The sequence below is a fragment of the Leptonotus elevatus genome, chromosome 16 (genome assembly GCF_054856555.1).
Source record: "Leptonotus elevatus isolate MCC_2025b chromosome 16, RoL_Lele_1.0, whole genome shotgun sequence".
Lineage (NCBI taxonomy): Eukaryota > Metazoa > Chordata > Actinopteri > Syngnathiformes > Syngnathidae > Leptonotus > Leptonotus elevatus.
In genome coordinates, this window is record NC_141254.1 from 4,360,519 (window position 1) to 4,375,548 (window position 15,030).

The window sequence follows — 15,030 nt, forward strand, 5'->3', positions numbered from 1 at the left end:
GTACTCGAATGTGGAGATTAAACGAGAAAGTGAATAAAAAGATAGATAAAATAAAACACCAGACTGCAGTGTGACCTCCAGTCACTTGCAGTTAATTCCATCTACCCTGTTTGGACCCCACCTTTTTGGTGACGTGTGGCAGGCACGGAGATGACCGGTACTTCGGCCGCGAGACAGAGCAGGAACAGATAACAAAATACTGCCGGTGTTGTGCCGAAACCCCCGAAATTGGATTTGCGGATGAAGAGTGATAAAAAAATAACGTGAGTACATTGTTGAATAAAGTAGAACCAAACTCATTGTTTTGCTCCTGTTGTGTTGCTCCCGCAACCCGTTTGTTTTAGCAAGCATGCACCCAATAACGCGATGCGTGTTTTCTTGTTTTTTTTCCCTCCCTTTTTTTTCTTTCCAATTTTTTCTGAAAAAAAAGAAAAAGGAAAGAAAAGAAATTATGGGTTACATTGAATAACCCCCCCGTCGACCAGTGGTTAAGTGTTCGTCAGTATTATTATATTATGATTATTAGGGCTACGTGAACCAATTACTTCATTAACGCCGGACATCTTACAATAAACGCATACAACACAAACATTGATACCTCATATCCAGGAAGTGTACACACAGCTTCGATTACAGCAAGAGCAGCCAGATGTTGCAGAAAAGAAATCCTCTGGCCAAGCCTCGAACTCAGCTTTATTTGGACACAGAGCGTAAACATGGCACAACCCAGAGGGCTGAGCCAGGCATTTCTTCCCCGCCCTGCAGTGGGGGATAAATTGTGTGAATTAGTATAAAAACTTATTCAGAGCAAGGGACAACTCCCACTCACAGTAAACCTTTAAACTCATTCACTGGCCTGCCAATGACAGCTACGTACGTCCAAGAAGACCCATTTGTTGAATACTGCGATATCGATATTTAACATGTACCTAATGAAATTTAAATTTTATTATCTAATGAAACAATAAAAAAATCATGTAGAAAAGTAAGCAAGCATCCTCTGCTCTCACACAAACTACCTTCATATCCTCTTTAACTACATCCATAAACCTCCTCTTTGGTCTTGCTCTAGACCATAGGTGTCAAACTTCGGTCTTCGAGGGCCGCAGTCCTGCAGGTTTTGGAGGTTTCCCCTCTTCAAACACAAGCTGATTCTAATCTAATGCAGAGCTTGCTGATGAGCTGATCACATATCAGCTGTGTTGGAGAACGGAAACATCCAAAACCTGCAGGACTGCGGCCCTCCACGAACGGAGTTTGACACCTATGCTCTAGACCTCCTGCCTGGTATTTGGAAACTCAGCATCCTTCTGCCAATATACTCACTATCTTTCCTCTGGACATGTCCAAACTATCTCAGTCTGGCCTCTCTGACTTTATCTCCAAAGTCTCTAACATGTGCTGTCCCTCTGATGTACTCATTCCTGATTCTATCCATCCTTGTCACTCCCAAAGAGAACCTCAGCATCTTCATCTCTGCCACCTCCAGCTCTGCCTCCTGTCTTTTCTTCAGTGGCACTGTCTCCAGACCAAACAACATTGCTGGTCTCACCACATTTTTATAAACCTTTCCTTTCATTTTAGCTGAAACTCTCCTATCACACATCACACCTGACACTTTTCTCCACCTGTTCCAGCCTGCCTGCACACGCTTCTTCACTTCTTTTCCACACTCTCTGGACTGTTGACCCTAAATACTTAAAACTCCTCCACCTCTTCTCCCTTTAACCTCACTCTTCCACTTGGGTCCCTCCCATTCACACACAGATACTCCGTCTTGCTACGGCTAACCTTCATTCCCCTCCTTTCCAAAGCAAACCTCCACGCCTCAAGCTTCTCCTCCACCTGTTCCCTGCTCTCCCTACAGATCACAATGTCATCTGCAAACATCATCGTCTATGGAGATTCCTGTCTAACCTAGTCTGTCATCCTGTCCATTACCATAGCAAACAAGAAGGGGCTCACAGCTGATCCCTGATGATGTAGTCCCACCTCTACTTTAACTCCTCCGCCACACCTACAGCACACCTCACTACTGTCTTACAGTCCTCATACATGTCCTGCACCACTTGAACATACTTCACTGCCACTCCAGACTTCCTCATACAAAACCACAGATCCTCTCCGGGCACCCTGTCATAAGCTTTCTCCAGATCTACAGACACAATGCAGTTCCTTTGACCCTCTCTGTACTTCTCTATCATCATCCTCAGACAAATACTGCATCTGTGGTACTCTTCTTTTTTTTGGCATGAAACCATACTGCTGCTCACAAATGTTCACCTCTGCCCTCAGTCTAGCTTCAACTACCCTTTCCCATAGCTTCATTGTGTGGCTCATTAGCTTTATTCCTCTGTAGTTGCCACAACTCTGCACGTCTCCCTTGTTCTTAAAAATGCTGGTGCCCACCAAGCACACTTCTCCATTCCTCAGGCATCTTCTTATTATCTAAGATCCTGTTGAACAACCTAGTCAGAAATTCTACTGCTTCCTCTCAGACACTTCCATACCTCCACAGGTATATCATCAGGACCAAGTGCCTTTCCACACTTCATCCTCTTCAATGCCCTTCTCACTTAGTCCTTACTTTGCTACTTCCTGGTCCACAACAGTCACCTCTTCTACTCTTTGTTCTCTCTCATTTTCCTCATTCATCAACTCTTCAAAGTACTCTTTCCACCTTCCCATCACATTACTGGCATCTGTCAACATACTTCAATCCCTATCCTTTATTACCCTAACCTGTTGCACATCCCACCTCTGTCTCTTTGCCCTGCCAACCTGTATAGATCAGTCTCTCCCTCCTTACTATCCAACCTAGCATACAAGTCATCGTAAGCCCCTTGTTTGGCCTTTGCCACTTCTACTTTCACCTTACGCTGCATTTCCCTGTACTCCTGTCTACTTTCTTCAGTCCTCTCAATGTCCCACTTCTTCTTAGCTAACCTCGTTCTCTGGATCCACTTCTGCACCTCCTCATTCCACCACCAAGTCTCCTCATCTCCTTTCCTTCCAGATGACACACCAATGTTTGTCCTACCAGTCTCATTGATCACATTTGCTGTAGTTTTCCAGTCATCTGGAAGCACCCCCTGACCATCCAGAGCCCGCGTAAACACCATCCTGAAAGTCATACAACACTCTTCCTTTTTCAGTTTCCACCATTTCGTCCTCTGCTCTGCCTTTGCCGTCTTTGTCTTCCTCACCACCAGAGTCATCCTACACACTACCATCCTATGCTGTCTGGCTACACTCTCACCTACCACTACTTTGCAGTCGCTGATCTCCTGCAGATTACACCGTCTACACAAGATGTAGTCTACCTGTGTACTTCTCCCTCCACTCTTGTAGGTCACTCTATGTTCCTGCCTCTTCTGGAAGAAAGTATTTACGACAGCCATTTCCATTATTTTTGCAAAGTCAACCGCCATCTGTCTTTCTGCGTTCGTCTCCTGGATACCAAACCTGCCCATCACTTCCTCAACACCTCTGTCTAGCTCTCTAGCAGGGAAATGAGCACCATGGGAGCTAGCTAGCTAGCACTTGGAGCTAAAGCCAAACTGTGGCAGGGTTTTTACTTTCTGGACCTGGATTTGCCACCTCTGCTAACACTGGAAGTGCTTATACAAACCTGATTGTCCTTCTGTCTATATCATGTGACACACAGTATGCAGACTTACTATACAAGAACACTGACCTCTGCCCTGACTTTGTTGAGCTGCTATGACTATTAAACCAACATCTTCTGGTAAATGCAGATTCAGTCTAGAGGGAGAGAAATATGTAGAAGAAGATATTAAAAACTACAACATTTAATCAAAGAAAAAAACGTTTGTGACGATTATTCAAAGAATTTATTGTATACAGTATTGCATGTCAAGTCTTAAAATGAGGTAAAAAGAACCTCAAATGAGCGAAACATTTCACTGTGTCTTTGGGTACAAGTTCACAATTGAAGGAATGCAGATAGTTTGTGAGAGAAATAATTATGGGCCATGTTAATTGTTTGCACCACAGGTTTGTAGGCTGTATGCTTGAGCTCCGTTAATAGCATGGCATGATCACAGCAGGACTGTGTGTAATTGTACCTCACCATTGAATTCAACAATAGGAAAACAAAGAAACACAAAACAATGTTGTGTGAGGACATTATCTGGGGGGAAAAATACATTTCTAGATCCTTGCACGAAACATTTCTTTAAACTCTCTCCAGTGTGTTGTAATGGCTCAGTCTTAGTCAATACAAAGAGTCGTGTATGAACAAATGACTGTCAACCTGAGTCTAACATCGGCTACTGGCTTTGTACCTGGTACCAGTGAGTAAATGCCCCTAGTTTTTGAAATAATAGGAGCGTAGGAGTAGGGACGTGCCCAAAAAAAATAATAATCGATTCTCATTTGGTCCGATTCAAAATTTATTTTAAATGTGCCAAAATCGATTTTATTTAAATTATTTTATACTGTCTTGCCCTTGTTTGTGTGCCTTTATTGGCAGTGCTGTTCATGTTGTACACGATTTGGCCACTTAGGGGCAGTGTGGTTCCGTGTGTTCTGATACACTGTCAAGTAGGGCCCGACCGATTAATCGGCCGCCGATTATAATCGGCCAATTATTGGCCTTCAAACATTGGCCAAAACAATCAGCCAATTGAGCCAAATGACTGATTATTTTCCCCTTAAAACGTTATCGAAGAAAAACAAAGTTTCCGACGCTGAGAAAGTACCCTGAACGCACCATTTGCTCGCATAGCATTAGCAACTAGCAAATGTGTAGCATATGTTATTCTGGTTATTCTGTTGTCCCTATGCGTTCTTTAAGTTGACATCTCAGTTGGAGTTAACTGTAAAACTAAACACAGGACGTTAAGAATTACATCCACTGTATATTAAATACAAAATATGCTTTGTTGTTAAATACATCACTAGCCTAGCTAGTTTTTCCTTCAAATAACGAATTTTCACACACAAATGGTGTGGGAACACATACCCACAGGTGAGATAACTCAACGCAAAGGCACAAATTCTTCCCAATGTGCGAAAAACGAGTTATATTAATAGAATTTAATCACAACTTTCTTCTGCACTCACATTAAGTGTGTACGCCATAGATGCACGGCACCACACTGCCCCCATGAGGCCAAAACGCACAGGAACAGTCAGTATTTGTTCTGCTGTGAGTAGCCCGCTATTTAGCGCTAGCGAGACAGACTGGAGTAGATCATGACGATTTGCACATCTACGAATTGAAGCAGAAATCAATGTCAATCAAATCATTTTGAATAAAAAATCGTTCAGAATCGAAAATCAATTCTGAATCGGATTGCAGACCCAAAAATCGCAATCGAACTGAATCGTGAGACAGTCAAAGATCCCCACCCCTACGTAGGAGCAAAGCATTGTTGATGCCACCTCGAAGAGAGTACTTTTTGTCTCATTATAGCACACTTACACAATTTGTGTACGTAATCAGAAACACAAAACATGTCTAAGATGAGAATTTTTTTTACCCTTCAACCAGGTCCATGGTAGATGACACAACATCAGCATACAGCAAGGTATTCCCCAGCAGAACGGTGGTCAGGTTATTACAGTAGGTATCCAAACAGAATCGATCCCACCTCTGTGAATCGGGACAATCAGTGAAGAGTGAAAGAGAGCGGTCATGCCGTAGAGCACCATCTTGTAGTTCACTACTGGGCATGATCCTGAGGGAAGCCTTTGACATGACAAGGCCATCATTATTTACTTGTGTGTATAGACACTGAAGAAACTTTGCTTTGGCCTCCTGTGTAAAAGACAGAGGAACAAGAAAACATATGAAGTAATTTATACACACAGTATACAGAAAAAAATGAACAATTGCAGAATTATGTTTTTAAAAACATTAAATGGAATCTGAAAAAAAAAATCATATAATACGCTCAACTCATTCACTGCCAGCCATGTTCAAAGCTGAGTTCCCCAAATTGCCAGCCATTTTAACTGATTTTTGACAGATCTTTCAAGATCCACAGAATACTGTACTAGGGCCTTTGGCAATAGCCCCTTGTTAACAGAAGTTCCTGTTGCCAATCACAGAACCAAACAAAAAGAAGAGTTTACTTTGTCCATTCTTCTTTGCAAAAAGCCCCAAGGTCCCATGACTTTGGGTTTTCTTAAATTAACTAATTTAGTGAAGAATGTGAATAAATCTGACGGATCGGATTGCATTATTTTATATATTTGTAACCACTTTTTTTTTTTTTTGCCAAACTTGTGAAGTTTGTTTTAGTTTTTTGGGTGTTTTAATATTGTGACCGCTTGCAGAGGACAGGTTGAATAACATAGACCTGCTGACTTCAGACCAGACAATCAAACTAATTTACACCCCAAAAAAGTTTAAGATTGATTATACAAATTACATGTGAGTTTCACCTATAGCGCTGCACCACTTCATCGCAGCAAGTCATTGTAGGGTTGCAAGATCTACCAACACGAAGCAGGCAAACAAATGATTCACCAATAAATATCAACAATTATCTTACCGCACACATGACATACATTGCTAAATGTACTGTATGCTAAAATGGCAAAATGGACGACATGGACTATATCAATGTAGGAGCAAGAGAGATGACAAGTCCACCATAGCTGTAATGATGTTCTCTCCCAAAAGAGCACGCCGCGATGTGTATTTTTTTATATATATATATATATATATATATATATATATATATATATATATATATATATATATACACACACACATATATACATATATACATACACATATATATATACACATACATATATACACACACACATATACACACACATATATACATATATCCCATCCCAGCCTGTGCCAGTTCCAGACCAGACCACAGTAAAAAAATTAATCCTGCCCTACCGCCCCTGTTGTAAATGACTCCTGTCCCATCCTGCTGCTGTTCGGAATGACCCCCATTCCCGTACCGCTCCCATTTTGGATATCAGGTAAAAAAAAAAAAATTGCGCACCGGTCCATGGGTTTTTTCCCATCATAATCGACAATCCCTTTTTATCCTGTCCCATCAAAATCAAGTTGACTCCCATCCCGCGGGATTCCCAAAAACATGTCAGCCTCTATTGCAAATCATGCAGTTAGAGCACTGACTCCCATCACTCAACTCTATATTTATAGAGCACTTTTAACCAACCACCATGGTTTTCTTAAAATGGAATCCATTGGCTGCAGATAAATGAAAACAACAAACAGAGGCTCCATAATTGAACCCTCTCAAACGAAAACGTTTGGAAACCCCTGATCTACATGGAGCTTCTAAAAAAAAGTCTTCAGAGCCTTACCTGAGAAGTGGCCAGAAGGTAAACTGGACTTGGTGCTGGAGTTTGGTTTTCCTGACAACTAAGACCAAGAGAGGTCAGAATTTCTGCCAAGACTTGATAAAGTAGTACGTTGTTGGCCTTTAAACAATCAAAACTCTCAGTTGCCAGGTTCTGGAAGTCTGGAGTGTTTTCCAGATGGATCTGCCAACAGGAAATATACAACAATGTAAGCCTTGTAAAAATACAAATTGGGAAGTTGGTCGTAAACAGAGGATCCCCGCTATAGTATCTTGATTCGTTCTAAGAAAATACATGAATTCTACTTTAAACTCATTCACTCCCAGCCATTTTCACTGAAGCAACCCCCTTCACTCCTGGCTGACTGATTTTGCAAAGTCCACAGAATATTCTGTTGTATTGCTATAAAAACATGGAACCTACCAAAAGAAAGAATAGATATTATTATATTAATATTCTTTTATCAAAAAAAAAGTACATTTATATCTGTTTCCATTTTGCAGCAATTAGCATTAGAATACAGCTAAGTTTCATCATTATTCACAAACCTATTAAAACACTGGGAAAAAGAGATTGTTGCAACATGCCCCTGGCTGATCTCTTATACTCTGCTGCCACCCGCTGGCCGTTTTTTTAAATAACTACCATTGCTTTAATTGACCTCTTCAGGTCAGAAGCTGCATCAAAGCCTTCTGTATGCTCTAGCATAAAAAAAGCATTAAAAAAAAAACTTTAAATAAAACTACGTATAAATACTTTTTGGGGAGTGAAGGACAAAGTATTAAAAACGTATATATACGTTTTTGGGGTTTGAATGGGTTAATACAACATGCAACATTACGTACAAGATATCTCACCTGACACAAGACAGCTTCGCCCCCTTGCTCTCCATGGGTTACCCTGATGATAACCATATCTTTCTGATTAGGGCCATCTTTGAGCTCCCCCCAGAGCTCCAATTTCCCTGGTCTCAGGACATCTCTGACAAAGACCTTCCCACTTGCCAACACACTCAGTTCAAGTTCTGTGCTGTCCTTTTGTGTGAAGCTCAGTCTACACACTTGCCCAGGTTGCTGGTCTCTGTTCTCTAGAGAGATCCCAGCAGGGCATAGGGAGGAAGCGAGCCCCAGGACCCTTCCACCATGGCTCAGGTAATTGATAAATCTTGTGTGAAGCTGGGGGGTGAGCACTTCTTCCTCTGCGAGCACCAGCAGCCTAGAATTTTCCATCCAGGGTTCACTCAGGACTTGGTGTGGCTGAAGAGGATATACAATGTACTTTTCCATGTTTAGACACTCACTTAAAACCCGATGAACCGCTTGAAAACGCTCTTTGCTACCATTTGTGTACACCAGAACATTTGGCAGTTTGTTGTTAGATTCAAATCCATAGCTTTTGCAAAAATAACTTGTGAGATCATGTTCAAAATCTTGAGTCTCATCCTCACTATCCAGACACAGTGAGTGATCATAAAGGCTATCGGAAATATTTTCTGATGAAGTATATTTGACAGAGAGGATTGTGCTATTCTCTAGCTCCAGGCATTCATGGCAGTTCGACAGGTGGAGAGAGTGTCTGTGGTTCTCCATGTGGTGATGATTCCCCAATAAATCATCCTCAGAGTCAGTCTCTTGATCCTGTCTGCAACAAGTTGGCCCTGATCCTCTTAGTTTTTCTAAGTTCTTCTTTGGACAAGGAGTAAGAAGTAGGTTGCTTGGGTGCTGGAGGTACGGTAAAAGGTGACAAGGCAAAGGTTGACTATTTACTCCTTGGGTGTTGTGAAACAGCATTGACTTTGCATTTATGGGCTCCTCTGGGGATTGAATCAGCTCACTAAGAATGGATTCATGGAGGACAATCGCTGGGTAGATTAAAAAAAAAGTTATACTGTATATACAGTAATTCATATGAATACATGTATCATTATTTATATAGACCCTTCTCGTGTGACGTCACGTTTGGTTGCGATATTTACATCAAAATACATTGTACAGTAATTTTTAAAAACATATTTGCGCGACCCGCAAGACGTCGGAACCAATATTTTTTGTATCGGCACAGACATTCATTGCTGACGGACACGGAAATGTGACGCGCCTGATGGCGAGCCGACCTGCTCGATAGACGTCCCTTTCTGGAGGTAACAACAACACAATTTTAAATAACTTTAAAACGGCGTGATTACTGTGGGAAATTAACAAAAAAGAAGGTGCTATGAACGAGGCACGGGTGCCGTCAAGTCAAAACGACGTAGGTTGCGTACGACGTATCACAGGGACTCCCTGTAATATTAATTATAATTACAAATTTTACATATTGATGAAATATCATACAACATTATTTTGTCCATCTTGTAAACATTTAAACACGATTATCACAACACTTTATACTCAGGCTTGATCTCTGCTGAGGGATGTGTTGCAAACGTCTCTTTGTTAGCAGCTAGCAAGCTAAGATAGCTTGAAGACTTCGATATACAGCAAGGCGAGTTTATCCGGACACAAACGATTTAATGAATGACAATTTACACCTTTAAAGTAGTGATCGATGTACTCTTTCAACCAAAAGCAACATACCTTGGCTTCCACTTCTACTTTGTAGGGATCTTACCCTCCAACCAACTCAATTTTTTGTAGATAGCGGCTCCAAACGGCTGGTTCCAATGAGTCACAGTAATGTAGTATCCCACTAGCGACGTTTTTTGTGACACTCGACATATTTCCCACCTTTTAACAAAAACACTCGCCGAAAATCAAGCTCTCGCCATATATTCTTTAAGGGTGGTTGTCCTCCAGGAGGCTGAGCGGTAGCCAAGCAGTGACGTCAGTGAGAAGGGTCTATACACAGTAACAATAGTTCACTACAGAAATACATACGGACAATCTTTGATGGCACGAGTCCATTATCCAGTTGTAGGCGATCCTCTAAAAAAGCTACAGCCAGCCGACTAAAATTGTCAACACTGGCCTGAGCCACTGCACTGAATGGCTGGTCAGGGCTGCAAGCCAGAGGTCGGCAAAAGTCAGACCACTTCAGCACCTGCAAAAGTTGAAGCTCCTGTCATGAAAGCAGTTTAATTAGGTACATTGGGAACTAATTTAATAGACTTGTTTGCATATACTGTGGTACCTTGACTTACAATTACCCCAACTCATGAATTATTTTTTAGTTATGAGCAGTTGATTGGTCAAGTTTTTTTGCTTCGTGTAGTGACGCAAAATTTGACATACAAGCAACAATCAGATACACAGCCGTGCAGGTAAAATAGAAAAAAGGGAGACCAACAGTCGCTGATGCAGTTTTAGATATCTATTGAAACAGTCAAACACATAAACACAAACAAATGCTTGCAAGCAGCATGAAGGAGACGTTTGCCAACTGGGGAATTTGGAACAAGATGACATACCGCAGCCTTCTCTACAGTGCGGTGGAGATATGGCCTGATTGCAGAGGAATTAGCTTTGCCGTGAAAAACCCAACAAATCTAGAGAAGAAAAAGTAATGTTTATGGAGACCTTGTGTACTGATGCTTCTTCCCATAAACAGTTTCTTGAGTGGTATCAAGGCATGGCTAGGGGACGCGACTGATCCTTAAACAGACTGACTGCAGCGACTGTATCAATAACAGAGGTGGCAAATCCAGGTCCAGAAAGTAAAAACCCTGCCAGTTTGGCTTTAGCCCATGATGCTAGCTAGCTAGCTCCCTAAAAGGTAAACAAGCAAAATGGGGACGAGCTAGGGAGCTAGCTAAAAGGTAAACAAGCACCATGGGAGCTAGCTAGTTAGCACCTGGAGCTAATGCCAAACAGTGGCAGGGTTTTTACTTTCTGGAGCTGGATGTGCCACCTCTGAACTAGGACTGGGCAGCATGGATCAGTGGTAGAGTGGTCGTCTCCTAACCAGAAAGTTTGTGAATTCGATCCTCGTCCCTGAGTTACCATGTCGAAGTGTCCTTGAACAAGACCCTGAACCAAGTTGCTCCCAGTGGACCTGGCACCGCCCCGCATGTCAGCAGGCGACCACCGGTGTATGAATGTGTGTGTGTGTGTGTGTGAGAATGGGTGATTGTGAATGTGAGGTTTTGTAAAGCGCTTCGGGCACCATATGGTGTAGATAAAGCGCTATTTAAAGGAAGGCTTTTTCCCATATGGCATAACACTGACTTTCAACTTAACAATCATTCTATTTAGGTGTGTGAGAGCAGAAAGGAATTACACATCTCCACCCTCTTTTCTCAGATAATATGTTTATATTGTCCCCGCCTGGTTGGGAGAGGCCCCACTGGTCGCTCCGCTTAACTCACTTCACTAGTTTTGCACAATACACTTTGTAAATAGAAACATAGGGCACATAACACACTCCTTGAGGGGGGGGGGGGGGGTCTAGGGTGGAGACACCGTCTTTGCCCTCCAACTCCCCTCCAATTTTAATGCACCCCACAACTAGGAGTGGCGGGTGAGTCGTGGTGGGGAGCCATCGGTAGGGGCATTCTTTTCAATCCATGAGCTAGATTCTGACACTCTATTGTAGAAAAGTATCTACTACCTACCCTCTATATTTTTTGCACACAAAAATATTTTTAGTGTCACATCTTGGCCCAAATATTAAATTGCAACAGTTAAACAATAACAAATGGTGCCTACATTGTTTGGTGTCTTGTGGCTACCACTGTGTCCAGCAGCTTCTATGACGAATGAAATGTTGTCTATTGGTGGACCACAAACAATGGCGGACCCCGATAAGACGTTCCATTTGATTATGTCATCACATACCTGGAGAAAGAACAGCATAAAAAAAAATATTTATCGTAAAATCTGGTAAATACAACACATTTTTTCCCCCATAAAAAAAGTATATATATATATATATATATATATATATATATATAAAAGAAAGGCAGGTTTATTCTTTATTTTGATTCATTGACATACCAATAACTAGAATGTAGGATGGCAGCCTAGTAGTTATTGGAAACATAAGTGACTAGATAGACTATTGATTGTAATTAAGTAAAAAACAAAACAAAAAGAAAGTGATTTCACACCCATCATTCTTCTTAATGTATGTCAGCTTTTATACATTGGTAGAAATCCCATTGTTTAGATATTTACAATTATTAATGTTTAATGCATTGATGGACTTTTTTCTGCCTGAGTTTGAAATGTCCAAATGCATTTGAATGCACCTCGTGGCTCACCCGAATGCTGTCAATGCTTACACTCCCGTTAGTGGCTAGTTGCTAACGCCGTAGACTTGTGCCGTATCATACGATGGCAGACTAATTAACTAGCGATTTCTTGGCGTCCTTAATTAGTGACTAAATACGATTTTGGGATGACGTGTTGAGTGGTAGTTGAGAGGACGAGTCGAGCTAGCCGCCTTGAGCTGCGACGCCCACCACACGCTGCGTGGGTCAATTTCAGAATACAAATAACAAGACAATTGCATCAACATTCAATGTATGAGTAGGGGTGGCCATTTTTGTCGCTTGCTGTCGACTGAAGATGACATCATAGTTGCTCAGTGCTCAGGCAACGACCAATCACAGCTCACCTGTTTTCTGAATCTGAGCTGTGATTGGTTGTTACCTGAGACATGAGCAACATTGTCATCTTCAGTCGACAGCAAGTGGCAAAATGGCCACCCCCTGAAATGGATAAAAATGGCTAGATTTTGCTGCTGAACTCATATTCCACTAACACAATATCAACCAGAATACCATATTTAGACTAGTGGGGCTGCAATTAACATTATTGTAAAACAATAAAAAATAAAAATTGGGTTGACTTCCCCTTTAAATGGAACTTTGTCACTGGCATCAATTGTTATGCTGCCAACCACATGAACATGGTGTTTAAGTGTTGATTTGTTTTAGTTCCTACGTTCCCTGAAGGCAATGTCGCTGGGGAAGGTTCCAAGCTTATTTGTTCAGCTGTCACTAATGATACCACGCCACATTAGGTTCAAAAGTCTGAAACTCAAAAAACAGATTTAAAACTAAAAATAAATAAATACATAAAAATCGGAGTGAGACAAGCACAAAACTTCTAATCCTAATGTAACTCTACACACCCCTCTGTGAGTCGCGTGATGCATTCAAAAACACTCGGAAATAACAATGCTACGCAAAACAGAACATGACGTGTAACCAAACAACACACATAACCCAACTCGTTACATTACCTTGAGTTCCGCTACAGTGACTGACTTGTCTCCCAGTTGCAAAAAGATGTTGTCCTCGGGCGAGTGTTGGCATGAAGGGACTAAAGAGGGTGTCGTCGGCAGGACACATATTGAGGACGAACGCGGTCTGCGGGTGAAACTCAGGCTTCTGTTGCTTGTCAGCGTTAAGAGTCTGTGACGAATCAGCCGTGAATAACATTTGTGGAAACGTACCCACAGATACACGTAACACAATGTTATCAACATCCTAGAACGTAAAAACTGCGCCTATGTACAATTTGTCATTGTTGTTTTCAAACCGGTAATAGTTGCTGCTGCGTGTAAAGGTAACCTGCACGATTCACGGCGCGCATGCGCAATAGGTTGCCATTTTTGTCATCACTAACTACGGCAACAATACTAAGACATGTCTGTCTACTGTGCTTAAATCGGTGTCTGGACTTTATATAACTGTAACTAAAACCGCCTAAAATGAATACATTGAATTATCCGCGGCGTAATACTAAATTTCCTGCCTCTAAGGCGGAAATGCCACCATGCATGACATACTGTATATATAAATCCGTGGTTTAGCACCATAGCTGCGCCGTGAAATAGGAAGTGTCAAACGGGAAGTGTGAGTGAGTGGTGGGGATATACTTCAAAATAAAATAAAATGCACTTGAGCTGGAGCGGTTGTGGGGCGCAGGGGTGGGGGTGCGAGTGTTGGAACGCGGTCAGCAGTGGCCGGAAACGGCGCTAAAATGTAAAACTCGGAAGTCCGTGGCATCTACCCCATAAGCCCATTAACGGCGTTTACTCGCTTCACATTGTGTCCTCTTATCGCTGTTAGTTTATTCCGTTGAGCAGTGAGTAGAACGGGGGAGAGCTCCCGATATCAGTTCGAGCAACCCTTGGGCTAAAATATGTGCTACCACCAGTAAAATGCAAATTGGATTGGAATCGCTAAACTTGAATGATTAAATAGAACAATTGAATTTTAACTATATGAATTTAATTTGTAATGTTTAATTTGAATCTTCACATTGGAAACATTGAATCTGAATGGTATAAATTGAGTTTGAATTTAATTTAAAATTGCAAAATGAAATTAGAAATGTTCAGTTCTTTCAAAGCAAATGCAGTCAGCTAAATTCCGATTCAAATTACCTGTGACAGACCTCCTTTAACAGTCTGTGACAGACATCTTTTACTTTAGGAATAGCAATCTATTTAAGATACACAGATCTCTTCATCCAATCAACACAAAACTTTTGCCTGGTTCTTTTATCTTTAATGCTCACCAGTAACTACCAGAAAGACTGTACATTCTCAATTGAACTATTTACTGGATACCAGAAAGATCGAGTAGCTGTGGAGCCTTTTTCTCTTAATGCAGAAGAAGGTCTAATTTGTCCAAAATGTTTTTTATGCTGATGTTGTCTCGGCCGGCCACCCATATCTGCCTAGCTATATGACAATGTGTGACTTGATTGTCTTAACTGGTTTCAACTAGACATGTGTGCCAGAGTGCAGATAGATAGG

At 41.5% G+C, this 15,030-nt stretch overlaps 1 protein-coding gene across 1 annotated transcript in view; it reads right to left on the minus strand.

The window, feature by feature from the left end:
* hlcs (holocarboxylase synthetase (biotin-(proprionyl-CoA-carboxylase (ATP-hydrolysing)) ligase)) overlaps window positions 1–14,089 on the minus strand; it is a 17,896-nt gene extending 3,807 nt beyond the window's left edge. The window contains exons 1-10 of the mRNA XM_086057572.1: window positions 13,507–14,089; window positions 11,967–12,095; window positions 10,730–10,807; window positions 10,200–10,362; window positions 8,181–9,184; window positions 7,327–7,506; window positions 5,508–5,785; window positions 3,698–3,765; window positions 546–759; window positions 156–160 (exon numbers count right to left, since the gene is read on the minus strand). Coding sequence (XP_085913698.1) covers window positions 156–160; window positions 546–759; window positions 3,698–3,765; window positions 5,508–5,785; window positions 7,327–7,506; window positions 8,181–9,184; window positions 10,200–10,362; window positions 10,730–10,807; window positions 11,967–12,095; window positions 13,507–13,752 — 2,365 coding nt within the window. The 5' untranslated portion in view covers window positions 13,753–14,089. The remainder of the gene's footprint in view (window positions 1–155; window positions 161–545; window positions 760–3,697; window positions 3,766–5,507; window positions 5,786–7,326; window positions 7,507–8,180; window positions 9,185–10,199; window positions 10,363–10,729; window positions 10,808–11,966; window positions 12,096–13,506) is intronic.
* Between the last annotated feature and the right edge of the window lie 941 nt (window positions 14,090–15,030).